At 36.1% G+C, this 24,334-nt stretch overlaps 1 protein-coding gene across 1 annotated transcript; it reads right to left on the bottom strand.

Annotated features, from left to right (window-relative positions):
• Positions 1-131: 131 nt before the first annotated feature.
• LOC110634170 (plant UBX domain-containing protein 11) lies at positions 132-23,552 on the bottom strand. Its single transcript, XM_021783103.2, has 10 exons — positions 23,388-23,552; positions 22,929-23,028; positions 22,772-22,824; positions 22,581-22,662; positions 21,937-22,002; positions 21,767-21,834; positions 12,798-13,016; positions 12,179-12,698; positions 4,692-4,961; positions 132-749 (listed from the first exon to the last, which is right to left on the bottom strand). Exons 2-10 carry the CDS (start codon positions 23,026-23,028, stop codon positions 505-507), a joined length of 1,623 nt encoding a protein of 540 aa, XP_021638795.2. The 5' UTR covers positions 23,388-23,552; the 3' UTR covers positions 132-504.
• Between the last annotated feature and the right edge of the window lie 782 nt (positions 23,553-24,334).

Raw genomic sequence — 24,334 nt, 5'->3', positions numbered from 1 at the left:
ATTATTGACCATTAATCTGCAATACGTTGCTAGGAAAACAATCGATGACTTTGACTTTGTAAAAAAAATGCAGATTAGTATTGCTTATGACAAAAAATATATATAAATATAAATTCAAAAGGAGAAGAGAATAGTGATAATAAAGCCGTATCTAAAGCTATGAAATTTTGAGTTCAAGTCCTAAACAGAGTCAATTGTATAAAAAAAATTAAAATAAGAGGAGAAAAGGAAAGGGCATAAAAGCAGGCTTTTTCAGCTAAGAATACACTTTTAACTCAACTAGATTATCGAGTTCAAATTCGAAAGGCGAAAGGTAGAAATTTACAACCACAAGGTAACTTCAGGGACTTCTATTTCCCTTAAGGATTTATCGTTTGCTTTCCTTCTTGGTCTGTACTATTATAGTCGGATTAATTTAAGTCTGTAACTGGTGGAAAAAGAAACTCCCAGAGATAAAAAGCTCATACTCAGCAGTGATCGGACTACGAAACTCTGGCAGGAGCCTTATTTACCATCGCTGTTGCCACCATACTGAGTTGAATTGCCATTCCAATAGGGATTTCTATCGCCGAACTGGCTATCGTCTTCATCATGTTTCAATGTGTGAATATTGCTTCCAAATCGGGATGACGTTGGTTGCCCGCTCCCGTTATCATTTCTGCCAGTTGCCGAAGTGCTTTGGTTTGATGAGTAAGCGGAGTATGGCCTCTCTGTTCTTGCTAAGTTGTTCTGCAGTGCTGGATTTGGACCTACAATATCAAAAACAGGATGAGGCAATTAAGAAGAATGTCTCATGATAGCAATTTGCTGACACAGTTTTCCAGAAAGCCAGTTTGTTTCAAAATTAAACTATTTCCATGGTTTTCCTGAACACAATTTTAAATCTATGCAATACTAAAAATAAAGGATATTTATTTGTGAAGCTAATTAAAGAGACCTTCCCTAATTTTGAGCACTTTGCCTGGATTCTATTTGTTGGAATACGCTTATTAAAGTCCCTGTTTCTATTAAGTTTTATTTCTTTTAGTTATCTTCTTCCTTTTCCTAGTTAGTCTAGAATTCTTGTTGTATCTAGATTTCTCGTGTATAAATAGGAAGAGTGTGTAAAGCATATTCATATTGAATACAATAATATATACTAATTTTCCTCAAAAACCAGTCTGTTCAACATACTATCAAAGCTCTGCCATCTTTCATTGGTGTGAGCAATCAGAGTTAGGGTTAGGGCTTGCTTGGGTCAAGCTTCTAGGCGACATCTACAAGGGGAGTTGAAGTACACTGCCTACCTCTCTGTCCCCGGAGATTTGCCGTCATCTGGTTACACGAGTGACCTCATGCGCCACTGCAAGTTCCGGCGTCATTCCCACACGCCAGTGCGTGAAACATTGTCCAGAGATTTTTTCTGGCCGTTCTCTTTTCCGACGGCCTTCCCTAAGAGTTGCGCCTCCACTTAGCAAGTTTCCTGCATCTAGTTAGCTCTTTGTTACCTAGACATATTGTTTTTGAACAAGTTCTGTAATTTTTTTTGGGGTACTGTTACTCTATAGATTTTTCAGTACCAATATTCCTTTTTTATTAAAAATGTCTGGGAGGAAAAAGGAGATTTCAAAAACTAAGATGGGTAATATAACTGACAATCATTCTTTACAAATCAGTCCCATAAAGCTTCACGGTACTAATTATCTTGCGTGATTAAGATCCTGTTCATTGTTCATTCAGGCTGGAGGACTGCAAGGATACGTCACCGGAGATAAATCAAAATTGGAAACTGAAAGTACCACTTATAGCCAGTGGGAATCGGAGAATTCCCCTATTATGTCTTGGCTTATTAATTCGATGCAACCTCAGATAGTACGTGGATATTTGCTGTTGAATAGTACAACAGCTATTTGGAATGCAATTTCCCAAACCTAATCTCAGATGCGCAATGATGCACAAATTTATGAGCTTCAGAACAAGGTTCATAATACAACACAAGTTTCATAATACGAAACAAGGTGAGATAATCATTGCTTAATACTTTGCAAAATTAAGTGTTTTATGGCAAGAATTGGACTACTATCAGGATTTTCAAGCCACATGTACTGCCGATTCTGTTAAGTTCTAGAAACAGATTGAAAAAGAGCGAATTTATGACTTTCTTGCTAGGTTGAAGATAGAGTATGATCAGATTCGAATCCAAATACTTGGTAGGGATCCCATGTTAGAACTTGCACTAAACATCCTATATTCAAGTTTGTTTCCTATGATTCCTTATCTCCCTCGTATAAAGCATTTGTTTTATCTATTTCTTCTATTTCTATCCCACAGGATTGGAAGAGAACATATCTTAATCCAAAATGGTAGGCAGTCATGGTAAAGGAAATGAAGGCATTGGCAAAAAATGAAATATGAGATCTTGTTACTCTTCCATTGGGGAAGAAAGTAGTTAGATGCAAATGGGTATTTACAGTGAAGCATAGAGCAGATGGATCCATTAAGAGGTATAAGGCCAGGCTGATGGGAAAAGACTTTACTCAGACATATGAGGTAGATTATCAGGAGACTTTTGCACCTGTTGCAAATATGAATACTATCAGGATCTTACTATCATGTGCTATAAACCTTGAATGGGACCTACAGCAGTTTGATGTTAAAAATACTTTTTTGCATGGAGATTTAGAAGAGGAGGTACATATGGGATTTAGAAGAGGTGTGTATATGGAGATTCCTCAAGGATTTGAGGATGAAAAGACCAAAGGGAAAGTCTGTAGATTAAAGAAGGCATTATATGATTTGGAGCAGTCACCAAGAGCATGGTTTAACAGATTCAGTAAGGCCATGATTTCCTTTGGTTTCCATCAAAGCAATGTTGATTATACCCTATTTATGAAACATCGTAAAGGTAAGATTACACCGCTTATTGTCTATGTTAATGACATAGTTGTGACAGGAGATGATAAAGAAGAGATCGCCCATCTTAAGGACCGTTTGGCCTAGGAATTTGAGATTAAAGACTTGGGTAAGTTAAAGTACTTCATTGGAATAGAAGTCGCCAGATCAAACAGAGAAATTTTTATTTCTCAAAAGAAGTACACATTGGATCTCCTAGATGAGACTAACATATCGGGTTGTAAATTAGCAGAATCTCCTATTGAAGAGAATCAAAAGCTGCAAGCAAAAGTTGGGGAACCAGTTGACATAGGAAGATATTAGAAGTTGGTTGGAAGATTGATTTATCTTTCTCATACTAGACCTAAAATAGCTTATACTGTAAGCTTGGTGAGCCAGTATACGCACGGTCCCCAAGAACCTCACTTAGATGCTATCTTCCGCATTTTAAGATATTTAAAAGCTACACCTGAAAAGAAACTTCTTTTTTCAAAGTATGGCCACTTTCAGATAAAAGCCTTTACAAATGCAGATTGGGGTAAATCTTTTGATGATAGGAAGTCAACATCAGGTTATTATACCTTTGTTGGTGGCTATTTAGTCACTTGGAGCAGTAAAAAGCAGAATATAATAGCAAGATCTAGTATAAAGGCAAAATACAGAGCTATGGCACAGGGTATTTGCGAGCTGTCATGGGTGCAGAAATTGATGGTGGAAATGAGACTATTAGAAGCAAACAATTTGTCCTTATTTTGAGACAACAAAATTACCATCAGTATAGTTCATAATTCAGATTAACATGATCGGACCAAGCATATAAAGATTGATCGATATTTCATAAAGGAGAAAATACTGGATCGGTCTTTTAAGTGTCTCGCATGTGACTTTGAAGGAACAAATAGCCGACGTGTTCACTAAAGGATTAAGCAGCAAGATATTCCATACTCTAGTTTTCAAGTCAGGCATGTGTTATATACATTAACCAACTTGAGAGGGAGTGTTGGAATACGTTTGTTAAAGTCCTTATTTGTGTAGAAGTTTTATTTCTTTCAGTTATCTTCTTCCTTTAGTTTCCTAGTAAGTCTAGAATTCCTGTTGTATCTAGATTTGTTGTGTATAAATAGGAAGAGTGTGTAAAGCATATTCATACTGAAAAATACAATAATATATACTCAAAAACCAGTCTGCTCAACACTATTTTCCATTGAGCACCCATTTGATTCAATAGAAACCTTTTACTTCAACTCTTCATTGAATCCTAACATACTGATGTCAAATGCATTGAATTAATAGCGTACATGGGTTCTTGGGTATATAGGTACTTGGGAATAATCCTCCAAGTAAACAAGCAAGTGGCATCAGACATGGGTGCATGTCTGAACAACAAACATGAGCAAAAACAAAGCTCACATCAATGAAGCTAATTGATGAGATTTAGAAGGGAAAAAAAAGGCAACTATATTACTTTTTAGCAAAAATGTCAAAGCCCCACTGAACCCATGGGCCACCAACTTTTCTCTCTATTTGTAAAAGCTATATGAAAATATTGGAAGAGAGTCTAAGTGAGCATTTTAATACAAGGAAAAAAAAAGTTTTTTTTGTAAAACAGTTTATTTGCCAAATCATTAGATCAAGCACATCTACAACATTAGCCCTAGGTATATATGCAAATCTTAAAGGTTTTATCATGTGTGTGTGTGCACACAAACTTGATTGCAGCTATAAATGCCTCAACAAAAAGAGGCCTTAATAGAGACCTGTTCATCTCAGATGTTAGAAATAAAACATCATTGACTTTAGAATAAGCTATTATCACTTACTGTACTCCCACATGCCAGTTTGAGCTTGTCCAGAACTTGATGAACTTGTACTACCACCAAGATAGGAAAGTGGATTGATATATGATAACATCGTTTTGACGTAGGCAAAATATCCCCCATTATGCACAATTGATGAATCAGTGTCAACTATAGTAGCAGTTTGGTCGGACGAAGAACCTCCTCTGTGGTTATTTGTGGCTCTTTGACGAGGGACTACTATCAATGCTTGTCTATTGAACAGACCCAGCTCTGACAATGATTTGCTTAAATCTGCGTATGATTTAAAGGCAAATTTATGAATGGCAAAGATTTGATGCAGTAACCCCTTTCCATCAAAAAGATGTAGAGATATATGTGTCAGATATCTATAAAAAGGAAAAGGAAAAGGAAAAGATGAAATAAAGAAAATAAGGATTAAATCAAGTTAAGAAGAAAACTATTTAGTTTGTAACCTTTTTTCTTAATGAAATGAATTCAAAAACATATAGAATGTGAATTCAAACTACGAAATGAGCAACAATATCAATTGATAAAAATAAAAAGCTAGAAGTTATAGGACTTATGCTGCCACATGCAATATAGAAATACAGAAAAGAAAAAAAAAACTGAAAAATTAAGACAGGACTAAGGCCACAACAGTAATGAGGGAAAAGTCGTTATACTTTAATCTATTAGCAAGCATGAAAGGACTTGAGCAATATTCAACATCCACAACTTTCCCAGTTTCCCAATGTGGACCACTGAATATTCTTGCCAAAAACAAAGAAGTGTGGCAAACATGAAAAGTATGAACCATCCGTTGTAGATTCATATCTTTGTAGGCAAATAAAATAGCATTCAAAAGTATTCAGTTAAGGATCACAAGTGATTGACATAAGCAGATAAGCCAGACATATAATTATCATCTTTATCATCCACAGTACATAAAAGATATATCTAAAAGTTAATCAAGTTCATCATCTAGAATCATGGACATGGCTTCCTGAGCAAATCTAATTTCATATTTTTATTTGATATAAAAAAAAAAAATGATGTACATGCATAACCAGTTTGGCCACAAAGTACCAACAATTACACTTAACTAGGCCAAGCCCCATTCAACTTCTTTCGTGATGGTCACACTTAAAAGTCAAATTTTATTGGACAATGTAGCATGGGGAATCTTCACTGGGTTACATTTCTTTAATGCAAATAAGAGAACACTCTAAGTTGCACTGACTAATGCCTGTTTACATTGAGGTTTCAAGGTCAAAACTATTTTTTAGAAAAAAAAAACACCATTTTAGATGTTAAAAAAAAACAATTTGAAAAAAGAGTTGTTTTGCTATTTTAGTATTCTAATAACTAAAACTTATCAAATATAATTTTAAATCATTTTTCAATGCTCTCGAACTAATATATTTTAAAAAGTATTTTTCTCAATAGCAGTTTCAACAGCAACACCAAACAGACCCTAAAGTTTTATGGTTAAAGTATTGTGACCACCACAAACCTATAAAAATTCAAATAATTGTAGCAACATGCGTAAGAAAATCAATCCAAAACAGGTTCTCACATGTTCAACACTAACAATTAGGGGTGTGCGATTCCGATTCCGATTCGGGGTCTGCTTATGAATCAAACTAAAATCGAAACCGAACTAAAATTTTGGTATGGTTCCGATTCAGTTCTTTATTGTTTCAGTTCCGATTCAATACAGTTCTCAGTTCTTTAATTTCAATTAGATTCATTACGATTCTTGTTTGGTTCTCGGTCTTGAAACAATTTTATTAAATTATTTCCACAAAAAGTCATAATTAAATTAGTATTTAAATTTTAAAGTAGGTTATTACTACTGAAGAGAATATTTTCTATGTATTTTCTTGAATGAGTTACAAGGTGTTTATATACAAAGAGTCCTATAATTAAGTATTCTAATTGGGAAGAGATCCCAATAAACATGCTAACTATTTAATAAAGAATATTATGTACATAATTATAGGATTGACTTTCTATAACACTCCCCCTCAAGTTGGAGCATAGATATTAATCATGCTCAACTTGTTACAAATGTAGTCAACCCGAACCCTATTCAAAGCTTTTGTGAAGATATCTCCTAATTGCTCCCCGGTTTTGACATGCCCTGTTGAGATGATCTTCTGTTGAATCTTTTCTCGAAGGAAATGACAATCAATTTCAATATACTTAGTACACTCATGAAATACTGGATTTGAGGCGATATGAAGAGCAGCTTAATTGTCACACCATAGTTTGGCAGGAGATGAGGTCTCAAGACCCACTTCTTCCAGTAACTGATGTGTCTACATAACTTCACACACAGCTTAGGCCACAGCTCGATATTCTGATTCAGCACTCGAACGAGAAATTACAGTCTGTTTCTTACTTCTCCAAGATACTAAGTTTCCTCCAACAAAGATACAATATCCTGTAATGGATCTTCTATCAATCTTTGAACCTGCCCAATCTGCATCTGAAAAGTACTCAATATTTAAGTGCCCATGATTGTTATATAAGAGACCACGACCTGGAGCACCCTTCAAGTAACATAAAATTTGCCCCAAAGCTTTCCAATGGGTAACAGTAGGAGAAGACATAAATTGACTTACAATACTACCTAAATATGCAATATCTGGACGAGTTACTGCGAGATAATTAAGCTTGCCAACCAATCTTCTATACATCTCAGTGTCCTCAAATAGTTCAACATCCCCTGCTGTGAGCTAAAGATTGGGAGTCATTGGTGCACTACATGGTTTGGCACCTAATTTACCTGTTTCTGCCAATAAATCAATGACATACTTCCTCTGAGATAAGAAGATGCCTTTCTTATACCTTGAAACTTCAATGCCTAAAAAATATTTCAATAAACCCAAATCTTTTGTTTGAAACTGAGTCTGAAGAAATGACTTGAGTGAAGAAATGCCTGCAGAGTCATTTCCAGTAATGACAATATCATCAACATATACTATAAGTAGGATTAGTCCAGCTTTAGAATGTCTAAAAAACACCGAATGATCAGACTTGCTCTTTTGCATACCAAACTGCTGAACTACCTCACTAAACCTGCCAAACCAAGCTCGAGGACTCTGTTTCAAGCCATAAAGGGATTTTCAAAGTCTACAAACTTTGCCTAACTCCCCCTGAGCAACAAATCCTAGTGGTTGCTCTATATAAACTTCCTCCTGGAGATCACCATGAAGGAAAGCATTTTTGATATCCAACTGATGTAAAGGCCAATCATATCTAGCTGCCAAGGAAACAAATAAGCGAACAGAAGCTAGTTTAGCAATAGGTCAAAAAGTGTCAGAGTAGTCAGTCCCATAAGTCTAAGCATATCATTTAGCTACAAGGCGAGCCTTGAGACGAGCCACAGTACCATCGGGGTTCATTTTCACTGTAAAAACCCATTTACATCCAATAGCTTTCTTATCTGGAGGCAAAAGCATCAATTCCCAAGTACAGTTAGTATCTAAAGCCACCATTTCCTCTTCCATTGCCGCACACCTATCAGAATGTGACAATGCCTCAGCAACAGTTTTAGGAATGGAAATAGTGTCTAGAGAACTAACAAAACAACGAGATGAAGGAGACAATTGATCATAACATACAAAGGAAGAGATAGGATAAGTACATTGACGCTTACCTTTGCGAAGAGCAATTGAAAAATGTAAGTCAGACTGAGGAGCATTGGATGAAACTGGATCTTCTGACAAAGAAGCTGGTTGAGGATCTGAGTCAAGAGTCTCCAATCTCCTGGAATAAACATGAACAACAGGTGGGCGATGAGGTCGAGCAGGTGCTGGTGCAGGAGGATTCTGAGGACTTGACACTGGATGGACAGAATAGACTAAGAGATCATCTTCCTCCCCCTGACTCTCATAACTAGGAGAGGGAGGAAAGAATGGAGTAGATTCAAAAAAGGTAACATCAGCAGACACAATATAACGATTAAGGGTTGGAGAAAAACATTTATACCCTTTTTGAAGTCGAGAATAGCCAAGGAAGAGACACTTGAGAGACTTGGGATCCAATTTAGTAACCTGTGGACGAACATCTCTCACAAAACAAGTACTACCAAAAATACGAGGTTCAATAGAAAACAAAGATTTAGAAGGAAACAAAATGGTATAAGGAATGTCACCATCAAGCACAGATGATGGCATACGATTAATCAGGAAACAAGCTGTAGAAACTGCATCATCCCAAAATTGTTTAGGGACCTTCATTTGAAAAAAGAGTGGCCCTGCTATCTCAAGAAGATGTCTATTTTTTCTTTCAGCAACCCCATTCTGGGATGGAGTATCAACACAAGATGTTTGATGAAGTATGCCCTTTTGTGACATATAGGCTCGAAAATTGCCAAAAATATATTCCTTAGTATTATCACTTCTCAATATACGCACAGAAGTATTAAATTGAGTTTGAATCTCAGCACAAAAGGCACAAAAAATAGAAAATAATTCTGAACGATTCTTCATTAAAAACAACCAAGTAACACGGGAATAATCATCAACAAATGTAACAAAATACTTGAAACCAGTTTTAGAAGTAATAGAACAAGGACCCCAAATATCAGAATGAACTAACTCAAAAGGGGACGAAGCCCGTTTATTGACTCTAGGTGTAGAAGGTAAACGATGGTGCTTAGCAAATTGACATAACTCACACTCTAAGACAGACAAAGACTGAAATTGAGGACATAATTTCTTCAAGGTAGCCAAGAAGGGATGGCCAAACGACAATGAATTTCGAGCGGAGTTAAGGTGCTGGAGCAAGTAAGAGATCGCGGTACATATTTATTCAGGATGTAGAGACCACCGGACTCATATCCTCTACCAATAATCTGTTTCGTCGTAAGATCCTGAAACAAACAATAATCAGGAAAAAAGGAAACCGAACAATGTAAGGCACGAGTAAGTTTACTAACTGAAAGCAAATTAAATGAAAATTTAGGTAGACATAAAACAGATGATAAAGAAATAGATTGCGTTGAGTTTGCAGTACCAGAACCCATGACACAAGAAGTAAAACCATCAGCTAAAGTAACTGTAGAGGAGGGAGGATGAGACTGAAAAGATGATAGAAGACTAGAATTACCTGTCATATGATCTGTAGCACCAGAATCAATGACCCATTTGGATAAGGAAGATACAAGGCATGTAGTGTATTTACCTGACTCAACGATAGCAGTGACAGGGGAATTAGAGGCTTTTAGAGATGCCTGATATTGGAAAAATTATGCATATTCCTCTGTAGATATTAAGACAATTTTCTCATATGAGGGTGCAACTGTAGACTCATCTATTGCCATGTTTGCCATCTGAGACCGCTGATTCTTCCTTTGAAACTTTAGACAATTGTATTTTGTATGACCAGGCTCATAACAATAATAACAAATAACTCCTTTCGAGTCCATATTAGAATTGGTTTCCCCATTACACTGATTACTTCTATTGCTTGAATTTCCTCCTTTATTTCTCTGTTGTCCATTCATATTTCGACTAACAAGAGCACCACTAGTAGTTTGTGGAAGTTGGGTACTTTCTGTACGAAGGACACGTGTGAATGTATCATGTAGAGAGGAAATTTCAGAGCTAGATAGGATTTGAGATTTAGCAGTCTCATATTCTGAAGGAAGACCTGCAAGAAAACTCATAACAGTCATCTGCTCTCGTTGAGCCTGCTGGACTCACATCAGGGTTAAAAGGCAACAAGACATTAAGTTCTTCATATACTTTCTTAAATTCCATAAAATAAGCCGTGAAAGACTTATCCTGCTTCTCAGCACGATAGAATGCTTTGCACACATCATAAATACGAGAAATATTTCATTTACCAGAATACAGGAAATCTAAGTAATCCATCAATTCCTTAACAAATTCACAGTGATTAATTAAACTAATTACCTCACTATGAATCAAATTTCGAAGTTGCAAAAACAACCAAGCATCTTTCCTAAGCCAAGCTTGCTTTGTATCATCAGTAGGTGAATCTTTAGTCAGATGATCATCCTTGTCAATACTTCGTAAATAGACCTTGACGGTCTTACTCCACTCCAGGTAATTTGAACCATTAAGTTTGTGTTCCGTGATTTTAGTCATCATTGGAATCACATCAGAAATAATAGCCTTATTGTCCGCCATTAGATGAAATTAACAATATTCTAACACAGATTAATAACCAATTCTGTCCCAATCTTCAAACAAATTCAATAAAACTTAGAAACAAAAGAATTCCATAAAAACAGAACCTGAAATTGCTCAACAGTGAACTGCCCGAAGGAGAGAAATATTTGAGATCCAAAAGAAATGCCCCAAACTAAACAATGAACCACGGAACTGGAATCACAAAGTCGAGGCGACCCTGGGACAAGAGACGCGACTGTCGGACGTCACCGAAGGAGGGCACACGTGCGTTCACACGCCGACGTGTGGAATAGGGCTCAGAACTTAAGAATGGAGCGCGAAGGCTACGCACCTCAAGTCCGGTCACCGGACTTCCAAGGGTGGCCGATTGGCACCTGGCCCTTCTCCTGAGATGGGTGGTGAGACACTGTGATAACTCTATTGAGTTCTCCTAGAAGACAGCACTTCTCAGAGGAGAAGAACCAGAGAAAAAAGATATATATTTCAAAAAAATTTCAGGCTAGGGAACCTAGGCTCTGATACCATGAAGAGAATATTTTCTATGTATTTTCTTGAATGAGATACAAGGTATTTATATACAAAGAGTCCTATAATTAAGTATTCTAATTGGGAAGAGATTCCAATAATCATGCTAACTAATTAATAAAGAATATTATGTACATAATTATAAGATTGACTTTCTATAACAAATACATAATATATTACATAATATATCTTTTCTTTATTTCTAAATTATATTATTTTTAACTATAAGGTACATATATAATTTAAAATTAAGTATATCATATGAAACAGTAATTTAACTATATCATATAATATACCTTTTAGGCTTTAACTATCTATTAATTATGTAATGTTTAAATATAATAATGAATTAAGCATATACATAGTATAATGTACACTTATAATCAAGAATTATAAGATAATTTACTATATTTATAACTAAAATTATTAAGAAAATATAGAGAAATAAAATATAATATTATGTTGTATTTAGCCTATAATTGTACATATATGCACACACACACACACACACACACACATAATATTATATTGAAGGTATATAATACATCTAAAAAGAATATATATATATATATATATATATATATTCGGTTCTCGGTTCAGTTCCAGTTCGGTATAGTTCCAATTTGGTTTCAGTATGGTTCCAATTTGGTTCTTAGTGAAGAACCTAAACTGAATCAAAGCATCAAAATAAATTCAGTTCGGTGCAATTCTTGTCTATTTAGTAAGGTTCTTTGGTTTGGGACCCCCAAGAATCATGCATAGCCCTATTAACAACATTCAAGAAGAATCTGAACAAGCTAAACCATTTATTCTTACCTTGATTGCTGAACACCTTGCGAGGATAAGGAATAGCAAGATCATATGGGCCAATGCCACTAGCTTGGTTTCTGTCCACATAGTCTTTGATCATTCCTAAAGTGCTTGTCACAGAAAATTTGTCTTGTAGGCTAACACCACTTGGCAATCTGATATTTAAATGAACCTCACTTAATGCATTAACACTCTTATTATTGTCTAATCTGTAAGCCTTCATATCATCAACACATTTGTCCCTTTCATTTTGCACAGCTTTATTTGTTTCAGTAGTAACTAAATGTGAATCTCCACCAGGAACACCTGAATACTTGTTAATAATCTTTTCTTCAGCAGGATGCTCATCTTCAACGCTAGAAGACATGACATCTGCAACAGAAATGTTTGGGTCTAGCCTTGGAGGACTAGGTAATTCCTTGGCTTCATCACTAAGAGCAGTGGATTGCTCAGACTCAATACTTAATGAATTATCAGCATTAGATGATTTTGAAGATGCCTTGTCATCACAGCTAGTACCATTGACCTGTTCATATAATTGACAAACCAACCAAGCATACAATTCAAAATACAGTTATAAAAATGTTAAACACACCCAAGGACGCAATAGACAACTTATACTGACCTCAACAATATGTTCATGACTGTTGTTTTCTTCTATCGTCTTAGAAGCATCTGGTGGTCCAACATCCGAGGATTGTACATGTTTGTCCACTGAAGCTGGTGGAACAACTGTACCTGAAGAACTCCCTTGCCCAGATGAGCTAATATCAGAAGATCCAGCAGTAGATAGTTCAGGTTTATTTGAAGCAAGTGTTGCAGTTAGGACAGTTGCAGTTGTTTCCTGCAATTAGTGATCAGACATTTCAATGGAAAAACACTATATTCAAAAATGAATGTGAGACATCAAAGCATCGAATCTTTGAATAAGGTAAGAACACCTTGCATATGTATGTCAGCACATAGAAGCCTAGAGTATTGTTATGGAAAGTCAATCACTATATTATTTCTCTGTATATTTTGTATTCTGTATTCTATTTTTTTTTTTTTTTTTTTTTTTTTCTATTTATAGAACACAATTATAGGAATCAATTGTATATATATACCCAAGTACAGATTAATTGAAATTAAGGAGAATCATCTCTTTCTACAAGTATACCAACTACCCATAAAGACTTGCACAGAAATAAGGACATCCCTTGAACACATAAGATGTTATGTTGTTATGTTGCTACCTTATAAGGACTTTTCCAGAATTTGGAAAATTCCACTAAGGAAGCAACTACAAAAAGGAGTTGCCTCTAGATTCTGAAGATCCTCAGTGTCTATACACGTGTTGGGAAGAGAGAGAGAGAGAGTGAGCACTGCATGCACATGAAATCTCATGTTTGGCACAGAATATCACCTAATAATCAGTTGCCACTCTTGTTTAGATATTGATCACGGATTCAAGGATTGAAAATTGTAGAATAATAAAAGAGGGAAAAGCCCACTCTTAGGTTGCACTTCATTAATGAGCCTAACTTTAGAATAAAAAAGAACTTCCCGCTTAAAGTTTTGCTTTTGAGCTTTGAGCACTCCAAGGTATGCTTTAAGCAAGTATGACTGAAACTACAAAATTGTTTTAGAGAAGCTGGCACAGTAAAAGTAATGACCATGAACAACACGTTAATGAAAAGCCATTTCTATTAAGTTGGGTTGGAGATGGTGACGGGGGCAGAGGTGCAGTTGTAGGCTGGAATGACAATATAGCGTGGCAGAATATCGGGATGTGCTATGATATAGTTGCACTAAATATGGATTTAAGTATTTTATCTGGCCAATGCAAGGCTTCCAAGCACTCAAATGGCAGTGCACTTCAAATTACATTTATCTTATCATAAACAAGGGTAGAAAATACAAAAAAGAAATTAGAAAAACAACAAAAAGGGAAAAAAATTAACAAGAGGATAAAAAGAACATAGCTGGAAATTTTATTTGATGAGATTCCATACTCCACTTAAGAGGTAGTGTTATGGAAAGTCAATATATTATACATAAATCTATTTAATGTAGGATTTATGTTCCTAAATTGGCAGAGATTTATATTCCTAATTAGTAGAGCATAATTTTAGGGATTAATTAGAATGATTTTAGGAATGTTTGTATATAAATATGTGATCTTCTATTCTATCAAAAATAGAAGAAAAGATTATAAAAATGTAATCTTTGTGGTTCTCTTCCCTTTCTTTAAGATAATAAAAATGTAGTCTTTGTGGTTCTCTTCCCTTTCTTTCTTTCTTTCTTATTCTTCTAATTCTTAAAATCTTAAAATGATATCAGAGTAAGAAATTTGAAATTTTTGTGTCCGCTTCCTGTTTGTTCTTGAGCTAAACCTATTGAGATTTTAGGTCACCCTAGTAGAGTGACTTTTCTTTCTCACCGCCCCCTAGGAAGGTTACCCAACTGCCGATCAACCTAGCCAGAAAGTCTGGTTATTGGACTCCCAACGAGTGGCCTCCACGCACCACATCAATTTTTCTAACGCCTCCCCATGCACTAGTGCATGGAGGGGCATCCAACAGTCACTGGCGTCTCGCTTTCTTCCGACAGTGTCACCTTAAGTTGTATAATGCATTCCTATGAACTAATATGTGATTTGGTGCCTCCCAGAAGGTGCTATATTGGAGGCACGCTACTAAGCTCTAATGGGTCTAACATTTTTAGTCTAATTATTGGACTCCCAACCACATCAGTTTTCTAGTGCCTCCCTATGCACCGATGCGTGGAAGGGCATCGGACGATCATTGGCATCTCACTTTCTTCCAACAGTGTCACCTCAAGGTGTATAATGCATTCCTATGAACTAATATGTGATTTGGTGCCTCCTAGAAGGTGCTCTATTGGAGGCATGCTACCGAACTCTTGTGTTTATGGTAGTCATGGGAAGGAGCTGAGTTGCTGTGGTAGCATGTGCTTTGTGTTTTGGAGCTTCTTGGTGGTTGCCATTACACCTAGAAGCTACAGTGATTGCTGCAAGGACTGTTTTAAGGGTGTTTTTGGGTGATTCTAAGCTAAGTCACAGTCTTGTAACATATCTCCGCTATTTCTACTCTGAGAGTCTTCTTGCTTGCAGGTGTTTTTATGTTTGGGTCTTGTGACTCTATTTGTCTAGGTTTTGGTGACCATTTGCTTGTGCAACCTAGTGAGCTACTTTGCCTTCGTATAGGTGTTTTGAAGTGGGATCTTGTGGGCATTTGAAGTTTGAATAGCCATTGTATCACAGCCCTGTGAGCCATTGGGTAAAGATCCACCTATTGTTTCCTTTTTTCCCTCGCCAGTGCCGTCTTTGGAGAGGAAGTGTCGTTGTGTTTTGGTGCTTTTAGTTGGTGCCCTTTGTATAGGTGTTTCTGAATCTGCCTTGTGAGCTGTTGGTTGTGCCATTTGTGAGCTGTTGTGAGACTTATTGGCTTCAATAAGAATCTCACCAAGGGAAAGTGTTAGAATTGGCGAGATTCTATACTCCAACGTAAGAGGGAGTGTTATGGAAAGTCAATATATATATATATATATATATATATATATATATATATATATATATTGAAAATAAATTATGAAGATTTATTCACTAATCATATCAAAAAGAATTACATCCTCAATGAATGATGGGTAAGAATGAACCCATTCATTCGAATCAGACAAAGAAACAGTTGCTCTAGCTAGGAGATAAGCACACTGGTTCACCGATTTACGAATATATTGCAGGTTACAATTTAGAATATCCTACATTAATAATCGGCAATCAATCAAAAGAGAACCCTCAATAAAAAAATTTATACTCATATTTGCCATGGCATGCACTAGCAACATAGAATCAGACTCAAAAATTATTTTCTGCCATACATGCATCTTCGCCCAAGATAAAGCCTCTCTGAAACTCATGATTTCTGCTCAGTAAGCAGTCATTTGACCCGATAAAGGAACAACCCTTACTGCTAAAACACCTCCCGCATGATTACGAAGAATCCACCCAAAACCAACTTTTCCTTGAGCAGAATTAATAGCTGCATTAATATTTAGTTTCAACATTCCTTGCAACAGACTTCTCCATCGAACAAATGATGCTATTAGATCAGAAATTGATACATTAGACTTCATTTGAGCTGTAGACCACTCATTGAAACAATGCAACTCCTAAGAATTTACTTGATTTGGATGTTGACGCAATTGTTTCCATATCAACTTGTTTCGAGTCTCCCAAATACTCCAAACTAGCATAAGAGCTTGAGAAACTTGAGTCTGATCACACACAGCAAACAAATTCTGCAACCATTCAAGCACATTACGAACATGATTCATCCAGAAAGCACAACACGACGTCCTCCGACATTCTCGGGCAAAGTTACAGTTAAACAAGCAATGGACCACCGTCTCATTTTCAGAGTTACATGTTGGGCAAATATCTACAACTTCAACCCTCTTCGTCCGCAAATTAGACATAGTAGGAAGCGTATTTGTACAAGCACGCCAGATAAAGATTTTGACTTTTGAAGGAACAAAAGCATTCCATATTTCTTCCACAAACCAAAATTGACATTTGCACTGTTAACTTCAGAATTGAGCAACCAGTACGCACTACGAACCGAATACATACCCTGCTTTTCTAGCTCCCAATATATAACATCTGCTCGAGATGTCACAAGAAGAGGAATCTTAATATTTTTGAGGCATCATGATCATTAAAAACATCCTGCACGATATCTTCATCCCAAGACAACTCGTTCAGCTTGAAAAGATTTGCCACTCGAATGTCCTCCATGCCTACTAAACAATCAGACGTAACAACACTGTTATCTTGTCCCAGAATCCATGGATCATCCCAGACAAGAATTTTCCATCCATTCCCAATCCACAATTTGCACCCTTTCATAATCAAAAATTTCGCCGCAAAAATACCACGCCAACTATAGCTTGGATTACTCTCAATAATAGAGTCAAAAAAAGAACCGTTTGGGAAGTAACGAGCTGCATAGACTCTTGTTACCTATGAATCCAGGCGAGTGATAAAGCACCAGGCTTGTTTGAATAATAATGCCATATTAAAATGAGAGAGTCTACGAAAACCCAAGCCAACCACAAACTTACTAGCACACATCTTATCCCAAGCCATCCATCTAATTCCCAAACATTGGCCATCTCTACTTCCCCACCAGAATGAATTCATCATCTTCTCTATATCAGAAACAATATCATTCGGTAGCTTGACAACACTCATGACATAGGTCAGTATTGATTGAACCACCGACTTTAGAAGCACTTCTTTCCCCGCTCTCGACAAAAGATTTCTTTCCAACCCCTGAAAGCGCTTCCAAACTCTATCTTTAACAGATTCAAATACAACTCTATGATTCCTACCAACATGCGAAGGAAGGCCCAAATAAGAACCATAATCTTCCTTATGAGTAATATGGAGAGCATTACAAATTTCCACAACTCGATCATGACAAGTACTCGAGCTGAAAGAAATTAAGGATTTTTTGAAATTCACCACTTGACCCGAGGCTTTTTTGTACGATTCTAAGCACTATTTAATACACAAAGCTTCTCCTTTCTTGGTCTTAAAAAAGAGGAGGCTGTCATCTGCAAAAAAATAAATGAGTGATCGAAGGACCTCCCCTTGCAACACGGCACCCATGAATTAAGCCTTCGGATTCATTTTTGCGAAGAAAAGATGACAAACCCTCTGCAAAAATAATGAAATGGTAAGGTGATAAAGGGTCACCTTGCCGCTAACCCCGCTCCAGAACAAAAGGGCCTATCTCATGACTGCCATTAATCACCGTATAGCAAACCGAAGAAACACAAGACATTACAACCTCCACCCAGGTACGACTGAACCCCAATTTATGCAGCAATTGCCGCAAGAAACCCCATTCAAGTCTGTCTTAGACTTTGCTCATATCTAGCTTTAAAGCTACCCATCCATCCTTCCCTTGAGTCTTCCTCTTAAGAAAATGCATAGTCTCATACGCAAGAAGAATGTTATCTATAATCATTCTACCCAAAACAAACGCACTTTGAGCATCTAAAATCAAAGTAAGGAGGGCCACCTTAAGCCTATTAGCAATAACTTGGCTAATAATCTTGTAAATCACATTACACAAAGCTATAGGCCTCAGATCAGCGACTGCTTTCGGATTTTTCTTTTTCGGAATCAAAACAATAGAAGTCTCATTAATCTCCTAGGGAACATATCCTGCATGCAAATAATGAAGACAAGCAGTAGTTACATCACACCCAACCACTGACCAAAATCTCTGGAAGAAAGCCGGATTTAGACGATCTGGCCCTGGAGCCTTGTCTGGGTGCATAGAAAAAATAGTAGCCTTAATTTCTTCGGCATCATAAGGCTGAGCCAACATCTCCAATTGTATAGGAGTGATAAACACATCAATACAATTCAAAACCTCATCTCCAAGACAACCATTCGATGCAAACAACGTTTGGAAGTACTCCACGACAACAACATCCAAACCATCATCCCAAGTTTTCCAAATGCCTCCAGAATCCTTCAAAGTGTGAATCGTGTTCTTCTTACGCCTAGCAGAAGCCATAACATGAAAGAATTTTTAATTTTTATCTTCAGCTTGAAGCCAATGTTGCTTAACCGATTGCTTCCAAAAAATCTCTTGATTATTCAAGAGATTTTGATACAAGGAATTAGCCTCCATATATAACTTCACTGACTCATCATCCCTCTTACCTCGCAGCGTCTTTAATTTATTTTTGCAGTCTTGAATCTGCTCCCAAAACTGCTACGACATTTGAATGCCCCAATTACTCAACTCTTCTGTACAAACACGAATTCTGGAGAAAATATCAAGCCCCACACCTTTCGCCCAACTAGAAGCCACCATATCTTTACATTCAGGTTCCTCAAGCCATTTATTTTGAAACTTAAAACGCTTGGCTCGATAAACTTGCGCAACTGCATTAAGATGAAGGTAAATAGGTGAGTGATCAAACGTACTGCCTTCCAAATTATAAACTGTTGTTGATAGAAATAAATTACACCAATCATGCGATCCAAGAACCCTATCAAGGGGCTCTTGAACCCAATTCGGCAGGCCCCTACTCCGTTCCCATGTAAAAGCATACCCAACCATACCTAAATCACAAAGACCACAATCATGAATAGCACTTCTAAAGCCTGCTATCAACCAATTTGGATGGGCAATATTTCCTTGCTTCTCATGAAGAGCAAGAATATCATTAAAATCACCTAAGACACACCAAAGAAGCCAAGATATAGTTTTTAATTGCCGCAAAAGATCCCAAGATTGTCTTCTACGATGCCTTTCAGGAAAACCTTAGTATCCCGTCAACCTCCAAGGAGCGAAACCATCTACATTAACAGCAACATCAATAAAAATGTTCGAAAAACCAAACAAACTAGCTATTCGTCGCTCCCTCCGCAACAAAGCTAAACCTCCACTATGCCCCATTTGATCCACTATGAAAAGACCCTCAAAATTCAAAACTTTCCTCACTTCCTCTATTCGACTTCTTAAAACCATAGTTTCTATGAGAAAAATAAAGTTGGGATGCTTAGAAGACACAAGGTCCTTCAGAACTTGAATTGTTCGTTGGTTCCCAAGCCCCCAACAATTCCACAATAAGGTACTCAAGGCTCCTAGTGGGCCAGGGAACCACTAGTACCCGCCACATCCACGTTTTTTGAAAATAAGTCAGATTGAGCCCCCAAAACCATTTCAGAGTCTGCATGCTGGATTAATTCCATACCATCAAGAGAAACAAGATCATCATAACATCACTGTTTTGGGCCTCAAGGACGATATCGTCATTTTGAAATGTGGGACCACGCATAATAATAACGTTCTCACCTCCCAGGATAACATACTTACTCTTGTTAACAAACTTACCATATTGAGTACCAAGATTTGAAAAACAAATTTCGCGCTTAACATTTGACAGATTGCATTCCTTATCCCTTCCCTTAGATTGCACTTGATTATCTCCCGAGAATTGCTCTGCTTCCATCTCCTCGCCAACACCAGAGCTTCCATCCTCCTCTAGCTCCGGTGGCTCATATCGCAGCCACTTCTCACCGATGACTTTCTGTTTAGGAAACTGAGCACGTAACCAAGTGCCATAGGTTTTGATCCGATGCTCTGGTTTTGCATCAAAATAGCATTCACAAGATCTATCAGAATGACCTATGATACCACAGAAAAAGCAAAAGGTGGGAAGTCTCTCATATTTGAAATTGAGTTCTCCAATTTCCACACTTCCATGGGCAAGTTTCATGGACTTTTTGATTGGCTTCCGAACATCCAAAGAGACCCTGACCCTCATGTAATTTCGACATTCCAAAAAAAATTGCACGGATTAGATTCAATAAAAGTCCCAATATGATTACCAATTACTTTTCCCAATCTCTCAGTCATGAAACCATTTGGGACATCATACACTTGCACCCACATGTCCACAGTATTCAATTGAACGTTTGTAGCCTTCTCCCCCTTCTTCAACTCCTTCATAATCAACAGATGTTGAGAGAACGTCCAAGGACCTCCCTTCAACACATTTTCAAAATCGAGCTCATGAAATAATTGAAAAATGAAAAGATTATTCCCAAGTTCCTTCACACTCAATCCTTTCACCGGACTCCAAAGTGATGCCATTTGATTTTTCATAGCAAAAAAATTGATAGGCTTGTTTGTGAGAAAACGTCCCACCAATATCCAACAAACACCCTCTACAGGCTCCTTCTTTTCAAACTCATCAAGATCCAAAATAACTTCTGGATCCCCCGCTATGGACATATTCTCGTAGGCCTCCTCTGTCAGGCGATTAGAAAGGTGCAGATGATCCATAGGAAAATATGAGAAGAAATAAGACCAAAACAAGGAAAACTCGTCAAAAGAAAACAAGAGAAAACCTTCATGTCATAGAGACAAGACTTCTAATACTCACAATTTTATTAGTGAGAGTTACATAAGCTTCAATATATTATATTCCTATTTAGTGTAAGATTTATATTCCTGAATAGGTAGAGATTTCTATTCCTAATTAGTAAAGTATAACTAAAGAGTATAATTTTAGAGATTAGTTGGAATGATTTTAGGGATTTTTGTATATAAATATGTGACATTCTATTCCATCAAAAATAGATGAAAAGATAGTAAAGATGTAGTCTTCATGGTTTTCCTTTCTCTTATTCTTCTAATTCTTAAATTCTTAACATTCAAAAGGGTGCAATAGTTTTTAGACTAAGGGATGTTATAACTTATTATTAAACAAATTGAAAAATAAATAACAAGGAAACTTAACTAAGGGAAGATCAATCTCTAAAAAAAATAAAAATAAAAATAAAATCAAAACAACTAGATACTAGTGAATGCAACACGCTATGGCAAAGTCACACAATATCTTTGCAATTCCCTCAAACCCCTGGAATGGTGGTTTAGGTGAAAGAACCTTTGCTTAACATTTGAACATTTCTATAGTATCCAAATAAGGTTTGGCTCCTTAAGCATTACAGAGAGTTCATGGTAGGTGCATGTGAATTAAGAGAAACCAATACTGGTATACCTGGATATGAAGACCCAACCATGCCTTCTCTAAGCTGGAAGCCAGAACTTCAGCACTAACAATTCCTTCTGAAGGATTACACAAAAATAAAATAATTAAATTTCTGGGATATTGTCATGTGCCAGATCCTATGTTTGCTTAAAACATAGGTTATAATATAAATATCATACCATTTTGCCAAAGTTGAACTCCATTGTACCCAATAGCTGCTATAGAAGGGACAGATTTCTGTGGATCTGTAACAAGTTTGTGTAAGGATACCTTCTTGCTTTCAAAGATTGAAAAAACTACGTTCTAAACAAGTAAAATAGAATAATGACAGCACAGTATCAGTTGGTGTAAATTGACATGCTAAGGAAATGTATAAAAGAAGTACCATGCCAAACTTACTTCTGAAAAAAGAAATGATGTGCAAAGATGCCATTACCTCAGAAAAATGGCAATGGGGATAATATGAAATTGTACTTGGGTGCTTCAGAGAACCACTTCAATGAGTTTTCTCAAACTCGAAACTCATACCTATGTTGCCCTAGGCAATGTCCTCGCTCTTATTGGTGATGTCTTGTCTATAGTTACTATGCCTAATTACTCATCTAACTTGTCCATACATCACATGAGTAAAACATAATTGGAAGAGATTTCACATCCAAATAGCATGAAGAAGTACAACATAATGTGACTAAAAAGACAAGCAGGCAAGTTACTATTATTGGCACAGCTCAATCTTAGTTCTTAGATCACCATAAAACATATTAGCATCTGAGGAAGAATGACCAGGGTTTGAAAAAAGTAGGAACAATTCAACAGAGGATACATATTGCACGAAAATTTGCAGCATCAGTGCTTGATTCTGGGATATGCAAGAAAATGCAGTAGTTTGACAGTGACTCTGCCACCTGATTGCAACACACAAAATAAGAACCAGCCAAAAAGGACACAGATATGGCATGTAGAAAAAATGAGGTCAGATTAGAAAGACAAAAAGCATATAACTGTATTGATTACTTTTGAATCAGTCCATGTGGATTTTTCCAATTCAACTGACTTTTCATCTGAACCTGAAAACCAAAAACGGGAAAACAAAAACAAACAATAAAAAATGAAAATTGCTATTAACCCAGAAAAAAAAAAGAAATTAAATTCCAAATTAAAGAGAATTTACCAGAAATATAGACAACAAAGAGCTTCTTCTGCTTCTTGGATTCAAGAATGGCTTTAGGAATAGAACCTTTGTATACAAGCGCAGATAACGAATGTTCCATCTATATAACACGACACAAAGATCAATTTCAGCTAAATTAAAGTGAATAAACAATTACTGTATAACGTAAAACCAAAGCTTCCACGACTAGAAGCAAGTATCGTTCACTGTAACAGAGGAATTCACTTTAACAAATAGTAATACATCGAAGAAAACAAAATAAATCATAAAATTCCAATTGCAACCAATCAAATGATGACTAGAATTCGAAACGCATATCCCAATCAATTCAATGGACACAATCAGAGAATATAAAACCCTACATCATGAACTTTCAAGTAAAAAAACCATAACTTCAAAACCCTCAAGCAATCGATTATTTTCAAAATTCTTAGTTAAGAATTTATATGCGGTTCCCACCTTGCTCGATTTAGAAATGGAATCTGTTTCTGAAATCTGCGAGAGAGAGAGAGAGAGAGTACAACCTCTGTTTGTATATAGAGAAGAAAAGAGGAGAAATTGTAAATCAAAAGGTATAACAGTAGAAGGTTTAAAAATCAAGCTTAAATTTACTCTTATCGGTTATAACACTTTTAGAGAGAGTAGTTATTAATTTAGTTTCTCTCACATAAATAGTAATATTAACAAAATAAAAATTAATTTAATTTTATATTTAAATAATATTAATAAAAAAAATTAAAAAGTAAATATAATAATTATTCTTTAATAATCTCCTACTACATATTTTATAGTAGTTATATAAATTCTTAAAATTTTTTAAATCTAATTAAGCCCATCAATTTTACATTTATTCTCCTTCCCTTTTATGAAGGCAATGAGCCTAGCTAGACAAAAAGAAATGGAGGGCTTCTTCACCTTGCTTATGAACAACCTCTTCAAAATCATTGACGGCAATTGCTATCTAAGGACAAAGGTGAGGGAGTTCCAGAAGAAGCATATGCTTCTAGTGCAAGCAAATAGGTTCCAAATATTTCTTTGCCAAAGAGAAGCAAGCTCTTTTCTTAAAACGCTATGTGACAGCACAAATCGAAAATATTTCTACTTTGTATATATATATATATATATAAATAATATAAGTAAATTAAATAATACATTTTAAATAATGCATCGAATACTCATAAAAATGTAGTTTTTTTAATGAGCAAGCTAATTTTATTATTAATAATATTTAAAAAAAATTACTTGCATAGTCTAGCTATTAAAATTGGGATTCATATCTATGTGAGTAAAAATGTACATGCACTTGATCCAACCAATAATTTTCTTTAATTGTATTATATTATAACCTTTATATTGTATTATTGAAATAATTTATCTTTAGTTTATTTTCTTTAGTAAAAAGAAAA

This window comes from Hevea brasiliensis, chromosome 6, assembly GCF_030052815.1.
Source record: "Hevea brasiliensis isolate MT/VB/25A 57/8 chromosome 6, ASM3005281v1, whole genome shotgun sequence".
Classification (NCBI taxonomy): Eukaryota; Viridiplantae; Streptophyta; class Magnoliopsida; order Malpighiales; family Euphorbiaceae; genus Hevea; species Hevea brasiliensis.
Note: the sequence above shows the minus strand (reverse complement) of the source record. Positions and strands in the feature narration are given on the sequence as shown.